This window comes from Schistocerca americana, chromosome 6 (genome assembly GCF_021461395.2).
Source record: "Schistocerca americana isolate TAMUIC-IGC-003095 chromosome 6, iqSchAmer2.1, whole genome shotgun sequence".
NCBI lineage: Eukaryota > Metazoa > Arthropoda > Insecta > Orthoptera > Acrididae > Schistocerca > Schistocerca americana.
The window spans coordinates 334,218,583-334,234,129 of record NC_060124.1 but is presented as its reverse complement, the minus strand read 5'-3'; the positions used below and the strand labels follow the sequence as shown (position 1 = coordinate 334,234,129).

Sequence of the window (15,547 nt, the reverse complement as noted above, 5' to 3'; positions counted from 1 at the left end):
CAAATTGCTAACTTGTTTCTTATGCCTCTTAGGGAGTCTCAAATTTTCTTTTTTGTTTTACTTGTTCTTGATAGTTATAAGGAAGTTTGAAACATTATAAAATGATTGTACAGAACCCAGATAACATTAACTTGTCTCATATGTATTATTCATCAGAACTTTATATGATCAATTTGCTTGTCATGAACTATTTCAATTTAACATTGCAGGTAAGTAAGCAACATAGGCTATTACAAGCCTAGCAAGCATTTACAAATGGAATCGCAAATAAGATACTGTCTTTAATAAAACCTCACATATTTACTCATAGATGTAGACCGACATTACATTATGATTATCTAATAGACCTACCAACTGACTAATATTGTGACTGTGCTAGTTGAAGATGACTGATTTACTAGCTCACCTGTTAACTAAGTGATGCAGACTGACTGCTGCTGTGTTCACGACACCTATTTATAGATGCACTTATTACAGAAATTACAAAATATTAAAACATAAAGTTACTACATTTAGAATATTAACATAAGACAGAAAAACTGAAAGACACAATAGGCAGATAAGTAAATTTGTTTAACCAAATGCTGTATTTTTTAAGCTGGTACAAATGTTAGGTATTATTTTACAAGAGGGAAGTTTTAATGTATGTTGGGATTTTGAAGCCCACCAAGGATGTGCCAGAATGTTATAATTTCTTATTAGCATACTTTGTTACCTAACATTCTACTTTTAAAAAAGATATACACATTTTTTGAATCATAAAATTTGGGGATACAAAACTGAAAAGGTAGATTTTTGACAGGATTGCATTTTAAAACTGGAACATTATAGAGAATGAAAATTTTGAATACAAATAGCTTTTGAAGTATATGATTTTCAGAGAAACAGTTTTTAGAAGGATTGAATTTTGATGCCTTATAGCTATTGTAAATTCAGAATATTTCTTCAGATAAAACATTTGTATATAAATAAGGCTATTTATGCCAAAATCAGCATTAGTCTGAAAATTATACTGTGAATAAGAGTTTATTCAAATACTGCATGAATAAGAATTTAGCAATTTGAAATATTTATGATATATGCCTTATGTTTATGATATGCAGCTTTTCCACCTTGCTGTGTCTCAGAGGATAAGATATGGATCAAAAAGAAAAGTCAATATAAGTAATTCTTTTAGTACAGATAGAATCTGGAACAGTGCATGCTGAAAAAAATCACTGCAAGGCAACTGATGACTTCAGCTAAATCCACAGTTTTCAAGTTGATGCTATTTAATTAGGAATCCATTTGAAAACAAGCAACAAATCAATTATGAAGAACAGATTTTTATTTCAATTCAAAATTGTGCAAAATACATCACAGTCTCCATCAGCATTCATACAGACATTCCAAACACTAATTACTTAAAAATATTCCATGAGCATTAATTAAAATAATAAATATGGAAGCTATTTGATGACATTTGTCAATTTTCTTAAAACAGATATCACAGGTTATTTAAGAACATTTGTGTGTTCTTTAATATCTATTCTTTTTTCAGTATCCAGTCTCATGCAGATCTGGAACATCATTATGATTACAACACCACATTCCATGGAGTGTATGTTCCTTTGTCAGGTTCCTGGAACTATAAAATAAGTTACTTTAGCTAATAAGCACACAACTTTGCTCATTTGAGTTACAAAATTGTTTTCTGCATGGACTTTCACAATTTAAATACAAAGTAATAAGAAAGAAAGGTGCATAATTCTGCTCAAAACTGCAATTTTTTTATAAGAACTAAAGTTGTGAAACATAATTTACTGAGATTTGTAAATTAAAAAAATAAACTTTGAGTGATACCTTTAAAGGCATTAATATAATACAAACCTTGTTCACTATTTTATCACCACAAGCCATGCGAATGCGTGCAGCTGTGGCTGGCGCATCTAACTGGAACCACTTATCCAGTCCATTGTCAGCACGAGCAGCTTGGATAGCTGCTCTTATGGCAAAAAATACTGAAGAAGCCAAGAAGAGAGGAGGCTCTCCTACTGCCTGAAATGTGCAAACAGAATACTGAATTACTCTATTGTGTAACAGTCTTGTTTATGAGTCAGTTTTATATAATGTACCCAAAATCTAAAATACTGTGGATGCATTGGACACAATCCCAGCTGTGCCCTTTTCAAGAAATTACTCTCATGCATAAAATCATGTTTTGTTTTTTCTTCACTGTTTTTTTGAAATGTTGCAGATTTCAAGTGTAAACTTTTATTGAAACCAGTAATTTTAATACTTCAGTAAAGGCCGCCACTTCAAAGCATATAAGAATGCTGAAATGTGTACCTTTGAGGAGTAAACAGCCCTTGGGTTTGGTGCATCCTTGAGTAATGACACATTGAAAACTGTTGGTATATCAGCAAAACCAGGTATCTTGTATGCTCCAGGTCCTCGAGAATACATTGTGCCTGTTGGAGAAACTACCACTTCTTCTAGCGCAAACAGACCATAACCTTGCACAAAACCTCCTTCAATTTGTCCAATGTCTATGGCTGGATTGAGACTGGAACCTAGATCCATCACAATATCTGTCCTGAGAACCTGCACAGGAAAAAGAGGAAACAGAATTTTGAATTTTTTGCTTGAGCACATTCAAATTTTGCCCTTTCTGTTTAATATACTATTTACATTTCTCCTAATGCAGGGATATTAGAGAAATCCATATAGTAAATTCTGTTTTTCTAATTGTGTACTTCGGCTTTATTTCTATTATGAATAATGGCTAATAAATATTTTTTTCTTCTGCCTCAAATATTGCTGCATTTCATAGTGGTAGTTGAATTAATTTACCCATAATTTTATAATTTAAAGATGTTTGGGCAACATCAGAGCAAATGTCAAAGTAGGTAATGTCTTACATTTGGGTAACTCAGCAGTTCATTGTTACCTTAGACAGCTTTAAATAATGAACAATAAAAAGATGAGAGAGAGAGAGCTACAGTATATGAGAGATTCATTCTTGTCTCTGTACCTATTCAACTATGCTACAATTTTATTCAGTTATTACAGTGGGCATTAACAAGACTACTTAAAAATAATGTCATTATTACTTTCTGTTCATATTAGCACCAACAAATTTCTCTTACTCTATGCTGCAATCTTTCACTTTAATTTTTATTTCCTATCTGAGAATGTATTACTTTACTGTATCTCACCTTGTGATCTCCTGTTAGACAATCAATTTCCACTTCTGAACAGGCAGCACCAAAGGAGAAATAATTGAATGGGTTTCCAGTATTTTTGCTGAAGTCGTAGGTGATATTTGGAGTTCTTGCAAGAAAGAAGGAAAAAAGTATTAGTCAATATTTTTTATTTATTGCATTGACTTTGATTACGAACATGCAGCCAAAGAATATTATCGGTATATCATCTTACTTGTAAAATCCAGTAGCAGAAAGGCTTACTCTTTCTTGATAAGCTTTTTGAATCCAATCTTCCCATGTTCCTTTAGGATTTTCATCTATTATTGGTTTCAAGCGATCCTTTATTTTCTGGCATGCGTCCTGCAGAGAAATAAATGAAAATGGTGTATCTTAACAATAATAACAAGAAGAAGAACAATAACAGTCTATCATATGATTAACTGATAGCAATTAAGCTGACAAATAACAATAACAACAACAGTTTTTAATTGTAAATAATTTGACTGCCAAACAAAATGCACTTGGCTGTAAAATCTTCTGAATTATACTGTATTTACTTTCTCGGCCCCTATGTGTCCCAGAGGAGAAGAAAAAGTGTGCTGATGCTCAAAGTTTCTCCCACGAAACATTAGATGCTCTGCTTGAGACTCAAGAAAAAACATTATTCTATGGCACTTACAACATTTAATGAATAATTAGGTCCTTTGAGTAGCTTAGGGTTTATTATTCTTTTGTACTACAAGCTTGTTTCAGCATAATTGCCATTTTATAGTACAACCTGCAACTGTATAATGATTGCAGGTTGTACTATAAAATGGCAGTAATTCATAAGTATAGATTTTGTCAATCGGATGGTAATTTACACAGAACATGTACAAAGGTACACTTGCATCAAGTTGTTCTTGCACATGTACATACTGCATCTGTGTCTGGTCACTATTTTGTTGCTGTCTTATATTATGAACAACTGTCTATTTTGCAAAGGATTTGACAGTTGATTCAATTTTGACAGCTTATTAAGTTCATTCAGGTTTACTTACAGAAAGTTGTTATAACAGGAACTAACTATTCATTAAAATGTCACACTGTGACCTATATTACACTTTAGTCCCTACAGTGCCAAAAGCATTCACAACACATGAACATCATTTTATGTAATGGATGCACAAAAACATGGCTTTAATGCATTTATTTTGGTGACATTCTGTTGTGAGCTAGTTAGGTAGCTTCCAGAGAAGACTTTTTGAGGAATCTGATGTCACTTAATGCCAGTGAAAAACTGGCATTTCATATTAAGGACAGTCAGGTTAGGAACAATGTCCATCACCTGTACGACACAGCTTCATACACTGGAAATGTCACCATTAAAATGATCCAAGTTATAGGTTTTGCAACCTGCACCACGCAAGTAATGAGCAGCCCTTAGTGGCTCGCCATAACAGTTTCTTTATCTTAAATATCTTTGTGACTAATGCCCTTTTGGCATATTTATTATTTTATAAATGACATAAGTACTGTCAGCCTTTTACAATGATTCCATACTTATAACCTATCAAACATTTTTAGTCATAATTCTGTGACCATGTTATAGAATATAGACCATTCTTTGATTTAAATTCTGAGGAAGACACTCCTAGCAGTGTTGAAACCAGGTTAATTTGTTAAAAATAGTGACTGAGGGCTGTTTTTCTTTCAATTGTAACCATTGGAAACATTGCATAATAGTAAAGACAATATTAACAGACACCATCTGACAAAACAGAATCTCTTGAAGGGATTCACTGACAATGCTGCTGGTAGCTTGTGGGAACACTGTTTGTACTATGCTTCATGTGTTGATGCCTGGTATTTTGTACTTGTTCTAAACATTCTTATCCTTGATGGTACACCTACAACTGTATTCCAAAAGACCTCAAATAGCATGTTTAGGGAGGTTCACGGTGTATCAAGATCATTTTTCTTGCCTCCCATTCCTTTTGTGTATATTGCCCAGGAAGGTATGTATCCAAATTTCTCTAGTTTTTTCTCTTGTGTTCATTATGCAAAATATACAGTAGTTGAAGGAAGTAAAATATTTTTTTTCAATAACATTGGGGTGTGAGCTCTCAGAGGTCTAAGAATAAAGCACTGCCGGCCGGAGTGGTCGTGCAGTTGTAGGCGCTACAGTCTGGAACTGAGTGACCGCTACGGTCACAGGTTCGAATCCTGCCTCGGGCATGGATGTGTGTGATGTCCTTAGGTTAGTTAGGTTTAATTAGGTGCAAGTTCTAGGCGACTGATGACCTCATAAGTTAAGTCGCATAGTGCTCAGAGCCATTTGAATCAATAAAGCACTTCGTAAAGCACAACATTTTTGCTGTAGCATCCCACTTTGGATTTTGTTGAGTATTTCTGTGATTGGTTAAGTGAAGGTTTTGTAAACAACCTACTTCATGAGTGAATTAAATTTCCAAACATTTTGTCCAGTATTTCCCTATCTGGTGCCTGCCTTCCACACAGCTAGGTATGTATGGTAATTCTTAGATCACTCTTGATATATACTTCTAGAATTTGAAAAACTCCAGTGATTGATCACCAAGCATGCAATCAAATTATAGAAAATGAGCATCTACACACAACTTTGGGTAGAACTAAAATTTTAAGACATGCTCTATCTGATTTCCACAACACTTCACAGCCACTCTGCTGCAACGCTCACCTAACCTTCGAACAGGCGCACCAATATATAAAGTGCACCAGTCACAAATAACATTGGTTTATATGATTTCATTATTGTTTTACAGTTGCAAGCCAGTTCCTATTCCTTTATTATTGCTTCAGCTAAAACAGTAATAAGTTGTGTTGTCATACCTCCAAGTGAGCAGCAACAATATAAAATAAACAGCATGCCAGGTGAGAAAAAAATTATGATCTTTGCAAGAAAATGATACAGATTCTAAGCTAGCAGTATTGTCCCACAATGAGGCTATTATGTACACGATAATTAGTAGTCAAATAAATAGATGGCAGGGATGTGATGCAATTGTGCTGTTTAATGCTTCAAGTGGGTCATTACTGTGGGGTAACACTTGTATGCAGCAACAGAGAGATACAATGAAAGTTTTGTTCTATCGTTGTTTAATTAAACAGTGACTTAGGTCATATAATGTTAGTTTATTTTATCATTGGTTAGTGAAACTAAGATTAAACTGCATTTTTTTCATGAATGTTTACCTTGGTAACATAAAGGCAGCTATTCTTTACATGTGTGCAAAGTGTGCCACATGCCCACTTGTGGTATGAAAAATGGTGTGCCTGCTCAGGGGTTAACTAGTCTTTCCAGAGAGAAGTATATCATAGAGCAGTAGGTTAGATACAGTCTAGGTGTTACTTCCAGAATAAATCTTTCACTTATAAGTGGAGTATGTACAGTTACGAAGTCTCCAAGCTGATTAAAATTGTGTGGTAGACTGGGGCTTGAACATGGATCCTTACTTTTCACAAGCAAAGTTCTTTATTATTGAACTATCTAGGCACAACTTGTCAACCTCTCCTCACAGCTTCAGTTCATCATGACCTCTATTCTGCTTTCCAAGCTTCACAGAAGCTCTCTAGCATACAACCTGCACTCCTTGAAGGATATAACAGAAAAATGGCTTAGTATAGTGTAAGAGTTGTTTCTAGAATTAATTGCAATAGAGTGGGTACTGTTTTGAAACTTTGGTAACATCATTGACCACGAAAAAACAAGATTTCAGGTTTCTGATTGGCACTTAGGAATGTTTCCAGATGTCACTGGTAAGAAAATCACACTCAAATGTATTATTTTATTCTGGATTATTATTTACTTTTAAATAATTTGATGGTGTGTAATTCAAACATTGCAATTTTTTCTCAGTTAATATACCTTGTGGTTCCTAAGTCTTGGAATTCAAGCTGATTTGTAATAAACACATATTTCGATAGTACTTATTGTCAGCTGCTCTATCCCTTCCTCAGTTTTATATCATAAAACTCCTTGTTGCTGTTGTTTGCTTATAAAATGTATTAAACTTACCAATACTGCCATGCCGTTCAGGTCTGAGCTTGCGCTGGCAGCTGTAGCTGAGGTATTTGGCACTTTGTCTGTTGATGTTTCAGAAATGTGAATATATTTATCAGGAATCCCAAGAACTCTGCTTGCCACCTGCAGCAGACAAATTGGTAAGAACATCAGAAAAACATAAACTTTTTAAAGAAAATTTTCAAAGATATTAACTGTTTTCACAAACTCATATGGTACGTATCATAAAAGTGAATGTATGCAAGTTCCACATATCTCTCTAAGCCACAGCATTGATTTCAACCAAACTTGGTACTTATATCACTTACTGTCTGGAAAGAACAGTTTAGGGTAAGAATCACCTCCTTCTCAAAGTGGTGTGTGTGGCGGTGGTAATGTATCAGAGCTCATGACGCACAAGTAGCTAAACTATATTTATCCAGTATTTGAGAATGTAACCACTTAGTTACTTGTAACAGACTTCACACATAATGTTAAACCTTTAAAAGACACTTTATTGCTGACTGACATCCCCTCCACCAGCAAATGTGCTTGCACACGCACACACGCAAGTGCCACGTGCACGCACACAGACACACACACACACACACACACACACACACACACACACACACACACACACATGACCGGTACAATTTACAAGTCAGTTGTCCATTCCATTATGTACTTGGCATTTAACTATGTGAGTACTGAAAATTTGTTTTGGTTAGATGCTTTTGCTACTTTTGGTTTTTCTGTTGCAGATGCTGTGCATCTAGTGTCAGATCAAGTGTCTTATCACAAATTACATTCTTTGTGTTCTGAGTTCTCAGATGTGTTTGGCCCAGGGTTAGGTTGTGCAAACAATTTTACTGCACGCATCATCTTCAAACCTTATGCCTACTCTTGCTTTTTCCAGGCACAGTCAGCACCAGTAGCTTTATACGACCAGGTTAAGGCAGAGCTAGGTTGCTTAATGTAATTGGAATTGAGTAGCGCAATTTCCTCAAGTGAATAGGCTATGTCGTTGGTGATCATATCATAAAGAAGCCATCCAGTCAGCTTTAGCTCTATGGTTAATGCACAGGCAGTCATACACACTTACTCCCATCTTGTCTGGAGGAATTGCTCACAAAGTTGGCTGTGGATCAATTTTTTTTAAAGTGGTCTTGCCCAAAGCCTGCCTTTGGATGATACATCAAAACAGTTGCCTGTGATTTATATGCCTTTCAGCCTCTATCAGTATCAATAGCTAATGTTTGGGGTTGCAAGTGTGCCTGCCATCTGTCAATGTTTTTTAGAATAGGTTACAGTGGTTGCCCCTCTTTGTGTTAACTATCTTTATATCATCATGACAGGTGCTACCATGGAAGAATATCTATGTAACTTTGTCTCTTTGTTTATTGTTCTACAGACTGAGCCTGAAATACAATCTCACCAAGTTTCACTTTTTTCAGCCTTTCATTGTTTATGTGGGTCATGAAATTTTCTGGCACGGTGTGTGCAACATGCGAAACAACATGTCACTGCCATTACAGCTATGCCCTGTCTTCTAATCTGAAAACTGCAGGCATTCCTTGGCAAGGGATGTACTATCACAAGTTTATACCCAGAGCAACTACCATCACACACCCCTTGCATCTGATGCTTCAGAAAAGTGCCTCTTTTGTTTGGTCTGTAGCGTGTGAGCATGCTTTTGTGCAACACATTCTGCACAGTGGCTTGTCACATTTCAACTCAGCAGGCATTTGTCCTGGCCACCCACAGACATGTCCCAGTATTAAGTGGGGTCTGTACTGGCCCAGTGCCATTCAGATGGCTCCAAAGACCCTATTGCCTTTACTCTGAAAATACTCAGCTCAGCAACATTATTCTCAGATGGTAAAGAAGCTTTTGCTATTGTCTATGCCTTAAAAAATTTCATTTGTTCATGTATGGTACAAATTTCATTTAATTACCTAACATAGGCCCCTGGTTTCCCCTTTTTAACCCACCTGTGTCCTTACAAGACAAAGCTACTCATTGCCTTCAGTGTTGGACTCTATTCTTGTCTCCATACAATTATGAGATCCAATTTTGTCCCGTCTCACAACATGCAAATGCGGATGCTCTGTCCAAATTCCCCACAGACACTGAGCCATTTTGGCCAGGAGGAAATACTTAGTTTTCAACAGGAAATGGAGGTGAGGCACACGGTGGATGGCTTCACCATCACCTGTTTCTGTATTGCCTCTGCTGTGGCAACTGATACGGTGCACGGGCAGGTCATACGCATGATACAACGTAGGTGGCCCTACCGTCTGCCAGGCTGGGCATCAGACCTGCTTCAGAATTTTTATGTGTTGTGGAATCGTGTTTCCCTCTTGGATAGTGTTATTCTCCTGTCGATGGAATGGTGTACTCCCCGCAGTGTGGTTCCAGTGGTTCTGCAGCAGGAGTTTTCCGTCCTCGGTTTACTGCATGGATGTCAATGGGGGGCCTCTCTCACAAAACTTTTGGTGTGTCACCATGTGTTTTGACTGGGCATCGATTGGGTGCAGTTTTCCAATGGTCCTCAGTTCTGGGTGCAGTTTTTCAAGGACTTTCGTATATACACTGGCATTTTCCGCATCATGGTGCCTCCCTTCCATCTGCAGTCAAACAGCAAGGCAGAAAACCTTGTCCAAACATTTAAGATGCACACATACGTAGAAGATTTTGTGTTGTATAAAACCGTGTTTAATAAATTCCACTGCTTCCAGTGCTGAGGATGTTTGTGCATAAATTAGTGACATCTAGTGATCACATCTGAACGTCTGCCACTTATTAGGAACATGAATCTTTTGTGACTCAAGTGCTATGGTTTAGCTGTTTTCTGTAGAATAGTTTTCTTCAAATATTTAGTAGTTCTTCAGAATCTCGCCCATTATACCCTATTTGTAATGAAGTGAAACTCAAAACAGGTAACTGCTACATCCAGCAAACAAATATTTGTTGTTATCTATTGATCCACCTGGAGATGTGGGTGTAGTAAGCCCTCAGAATGCACTGCGGGAATAAATAAACCTGGCTGACACAGACAATTGTTTTAATTTATCTTTTATTATATATTCATGCATCAGAATGAACAGATTTCACAGTCATCTCAGAACCAGAAACTGAATCTGTAAACATCAAATATGAAGGAAACACATCGAAGATCCCAGTCAAGTCTGCAATGTTTTTAAACAATGGAAAATCCAGGATGGGATGTAACAATACCAGAGAAGGAAAGTTGCTACCCACCATATAGCAGCGATGCTGAGTCGTGATAGGCACAATAAAAAGATTCACACTCACACATAGCTTTTGGCCATTAAGGCCTTCAGCAGTAGACACACATACACATACACACACGCACACACACACACACACACACACACACACAAATGCAACTTGCACACACGTCTGCAGTCTCAGAGAGCTGAAACTACACTGGCAGTCTGTTGGCAAGCAGGGTGCACTCAGCCCTTATGAGGCAAACTGAGGAACTACTTGATTGAGAAGTAGCAGCTCTGGTTGGAAATTAACATACGGCCAGGAGAGCAGTGTGATGACCACATGCCCCTCCATATCTGCATCCTGTGATGCCTTTGGGATGAGGATGACATGGTGGCTGGTTGGTACCATTGGGCCTTCACGGTCTGTTCAGAAGGAGTTCAGTTTTTTTTAGTACTCTAAAGGTAATTTGGAATTTTTTGTCTCCAGTACCAGTATCAGAACTGCACAAGAAGGAAATTGTTCTATGCTCTGTGCTCACCAACCTCACTGTATCCTGCTACTAGTAAGTGTGAGTGTGCTGAGTGTGGGACACTGTGTGTATGCGCTTGAATTGGCTGCCAACTGTATCAATGTGGGCCAGCCACTGGAGGCCATCTGTGGGAGGTGTGCACATGGCACTGTCTCTGCCAAGCCATCTGCTGGTGACTCATCCATGTATATGTGTGGGGCAGCACTTACTGATGCTCTATATTATTCTAATTTGTATCATGCACGTCAGTTGTTCTGCATCTTGTGGAGTCCTGAGAGGCTAGTTCCATATTATTCAGAGCTTATGAATAAAGTAATATTTGTGTGATGTGGATCAGGTTTGTGTATTGCCTGGTAACTACAACCCTCATGAGCTTATACCTCAGCCATATAATCTTCTGTCATTTACATCACCCCTTCCCTCACCATCTCCCTATCCCCACACTCTCTTTATTTTGTTTCATCATTATTTATGTGTAAATTGTTCTTTCACTTTTCCATTCTTCAGTATTCATTTTCACCTCTACTGTCATTAGACAATAAATCACAGATTACTGGCGTATTGCAATGAAACAGATGTGAGCAAAAAGTATAATACATTTCTGAATGAATTTATGTCTATCTTTGAAGCCGTACTTCCAAAAAAAAATAATAATAATAATTAGAAACAGTCATGTAAGCACCCCTGTCAATAAGTCATGGATCACTGCAGGAATAAAAACATCCTGCAGAACAAAGAGGATGCTATATGATTCCCTCAGAACTTGTAATGATCCAAAGAAATGTCAGCACTACAAATTTTAATGTACCGTCCTAAAGAAGGTAATAAATAATTCAAAAAATATATGCATTAGGACTGAAATTGATAGGTCTGACAGCAAAATAAAAACAATTTGGAATGTAATAAAGTGGGAAACTGGTAAAGAAATGGGGAACAGGACACCCATTGAAATCAAACAAGGTACTAGTATTGTAAAGAAACCTGAAATGGTTGCAGAAATCTTCAACAAGCACTTTTTGGCAGCAGCAGAGAAGATAGGCAGTAAAGGTTCTGTGGATGAATCATTGGCTCTTCTACAGAAAGCTATCAGTAATAGACCCCTACAATTATCCTTACCTCATGTTACAGTAAAAAAGATTGAAAGACTTATTACCTCATTAAAAAATAAAAAGTCTGTTGGTGTGGACAATATTTCCCGTAAAATAGTGAAATATTGCTATAAATATATAAGTCCAGTCTTATGCAACATATTCAATATATCCCTGTAAGAAGGAATAGTCCCCAACTGGCTAAAACTAGCTGTAGTGATATCACTCTTTAAAAAAGGTGAGCTACGGTCGCAGGTTTGAATCCTGCCTCAGACATGGATGTGTGTGATGTCCTCAGGTTAGTTAGGTGTAAGTAGTTCTAAGTTCTAGGGGACTGATGACCTCATAAGTTAAGTCCCATAGTGCTCAAAGCCATTTGAAAAAATGGTGAGAAAAACAATGTTACTATCGCCCAAAGTCCCTCTTAACAATCTTTTCAAAAATTCTTGAAAAACGCATGCACAGGCTGATTGTCAATCATCTTACCTTCCACAATATCCTAAACAAGAGTCAGTTTGGATTTCATGCTGGTCTTTCTACAGAACAAGCAGTATTCTGTTTCACCAACCAAGTTCTGGAAGCCATGAACAAAAAAATGTTTCCAGTAGGTTTTTTTGTGACCTCTCAAAAGCCTTTGACTGTGTAAACCATCTAATCCTTTTGATAAAGGCAGAATATTATGGTTTCTGTACCTAAAGTACTGAAAGCAGACTGTAATGCTGAATGGCTCATCCAGAGAACCTGCCTTATCTGAGTGGGGCTCAGTAAGTTGTGGTGTGCCACAAGGCTCTGTGTGTGTTAAGAATTATTTACAGTGTGAGCTCAAGAATGTCCTGCAGAGGCCTGTTCAAGAATCAGGTGATACTAGCTACTGCTTCTCAGTATATTTATTCTCCAAATTTGTTGTAAATACTTCTTTTCCAAACCAACAGCTCAGTTTGTGGAATCAGTACTAGAAATAAGAATAATCTTCACAATGATTGAATTCATTTACTTTGGCCCAGTTAGGTGTCTTCTGGAATGTAAATCTTCAATAATTTGCCATCTGTGTGTCTCTTCATGCATCACTGACCTGAATCATCTTTGTATGCAATCCTTGCCCCATCTCTGTTCCTCCATGTGTAAGTAATACAGAGCCATCTGTGTACACAATTATAAAGGCACCAGCTTGATTGAGAACTCTGATAGTGAATGATATTCCAAACATTGTAGGAACCACAGCAAGGCCTCTCTTTTTCCATCTGTTTTGCCTGAAACATAAAAGAAAATTTTTAGAGCAAATGTAACAGAAGAATGGAAATGAGTATACGGCATTGTGGGCTGGGAGTCCCCCATTCGGGGAAGTTTGGCTGCCGAGGGCAAATACTTATTGCATTTGATGTCACATTGGGCGACTTGCGCATCAGAGATGGGGATGAAATGATAATGAGAACAACACCACACCCACTCCCTGAGTGGAGAAAATCTCCTGCCCCAGCCGGGAATCAAACCTGGTCCCCATGGCGTGGCATCCCGCCATGCTGACCACTCAGCTAACGGGAGTGGACATAACAGAAAATAGTTTCATATGATATATGCAGTATCTTTGATAAATTTTGTAAAGACTTTTTGAAAGTTTAAATTAATGAAATACATAAAATTAATTTTTCTCCTAAACATCTTATTCATACAGTAACAATGTTTACAACTGTTTAGTTTGCAGTGAGAGTCTCTGTAATTAAATGAAGCCAACAACTGATATCAGACACTGACATACTTATTTTTCAGTTGCAATGTAATTTTGATGAGTCCTTTACTAGCATAATATTTCACAGTTGTAAATTGTTATGCTGTACTACACTCAACAAAAATGTATGCCCCTGACTGTGTTCCGTATCCAACAGACTCCCCTCAGTGAGTGAGGCTTTTAGAATTTCTTTCATATAATGTAATATACTGTTTTGCATAACAATGTATATCAACACACAGGCAGCTTCAGAAACTAGGTTATGAGGTATAGATTTGAAGTTACTTTTTGTAATTACACACACTTGATGCAATTAAAACTGCTAGCTGCATTACAAAATTACGTAACATCATTATACAATGTAATCAATCATTGAAACAAAATCTGCAGCTAGCTAATGAAAAAGACTATAAAAACCCTTCCTTGAAGTGCACACATCACACCTAAGCAGTCTATCCACCAAACTTGTCTGACAAACCAGCTTTTAACAATATAAATAAAAACCAAGAAGATTTCACTCAGTGCTAGTGACCCTTTGCATTTACTCATGAGCTACGCTGAAAAAAAATTGTAACAGAAGCAGTTTTATGAAAATACAATACTATGTTAAAACACTATGCAGTAGCATTGTACAATGCATTTGAATCATTAAAACAACAGATGTGCAGCTCATCAATTAAAAAGAACTAAGATTTTTTAATTAGTCAAATTGTGTCCACACAATCTATCCACCATTGGGGAGCATGTAAGCCAGTTCAATTATGTGCAACAAAATGTAAAAACAACTGGACTTAAACAGCATATTAAGTGACCCATGTGTTGTCATAGCTAGTACACATGTACATCGTACTAGGTTTTGACTGTTGTCTTCGCATGATGCTGCACTCAATTTCACAATGTACAGACTATATACATATTGAAATTTCACTGATTGTTGGTTAGGCACAGTTTGCAACTTATATCAGACAATTTAATAGCCTCAATTTCAATTACTCATATGTATCTGTGGCTCAAATGGTTAGATGATACGTAGGGCATTAATACTGGCTATGTCAAGTTTATTATTTCCTCTGCTATCATCCTCCACCATTCTGTCCATTCTTCACTCCAGTTTCTTCTCTCCTCAACCACTGTTTTATCTGCCTCTTTCCTCTTCGTTTTATATTCTGCTCTTGCTAATTTGGTCCTTTCTTGGAAACACAGTCTGAAGGCCCTGTTCTTCCCTCCTATTACCTCATTGACTCTTTTATTCCACTATGGTGTCTTCTTCCACCATTTCCTGCCACTTGTCCTTCTGCATACAGCTACTGCAGCTTCTACGACAGCACTTTTAAATTGTCTGCATTCCTCTTCTCCTGTTTTTGGTTCATCTTTTGGTAACCTTTCCATTATCCTGATCTTCTTCCTTGATTTCCGTTTCCTTCAGTTTCTGTATTCTAATTATCCTTTCTTATTTCTATGTCTTCTTCCATTCCTTCATGATTCTCACACTCATCACCACTGGCTGGTGGCCAATATCCAATACCTCAGGTAGTAGTACCTTTATATCCATTACAGTCCTCTTCCTTTTCCAATCATAGAACATGCAATCCAGCAAAGATTGCTGTACTACTACATTGCTTCGTGGCTCTCTTTCTTCCAAAAGCAGGAGTCACCTATCACTAAAGCACTTCTCTTGCAGAATTCTAGCAATCTTTTTCCTCCTCCATTTCTACTTCCCCATCCTTCTGTTCCCAGTACATTTTCATACCCTTATCT

The 15,547-nt window shown here is 37.1% G+C and overlaps 1 protein-coding gene across 1 annotated transcript in view; it reads right to left on the bottom strand.

Moving 5' to 3' along the window:
• Positions 1–1,309: 1,309 nt before the first annotated feature.
• Positions 1,310–15,547, bottom strand: part of LOC124619292 (xanthine dehydrogenase) — a 244,797-nt gene continuing 230,559 nt past the window's right edge. The window contains exons 22-28 of the mRNA XM_047145566.1: positions 13,136–13,313; positions 7,222–7,350; positions 3,418–3,545; positions 3,198–3,312; positions 2,329–2,583; positions 1,870–2,037; positions 1,310–1,627 (exon numbers count right to left, since the gene is read on the bottom strand). Of these exons, the coding sequence (XP_047001522.1) occupies positions 1,577–1,627; positions 1,870–2,037; positions 2,329–2,583; positions 3,198–3,312; positions 3,418–3,545; positions 7,222–7,350; positions 13,136–13,313 (1,024 nt within the window). The 3' untranslated portion in view covers positions 1,310–1,576. The remainder of the gene's footprint in view (positions 1,628–1,869; positions 2,038–2,328; positions 2,584–3,197; positions 3,313–3,417; positions 3,546–7,221; positions 7,351–13,135; positions 13,314–15,547) is intronic.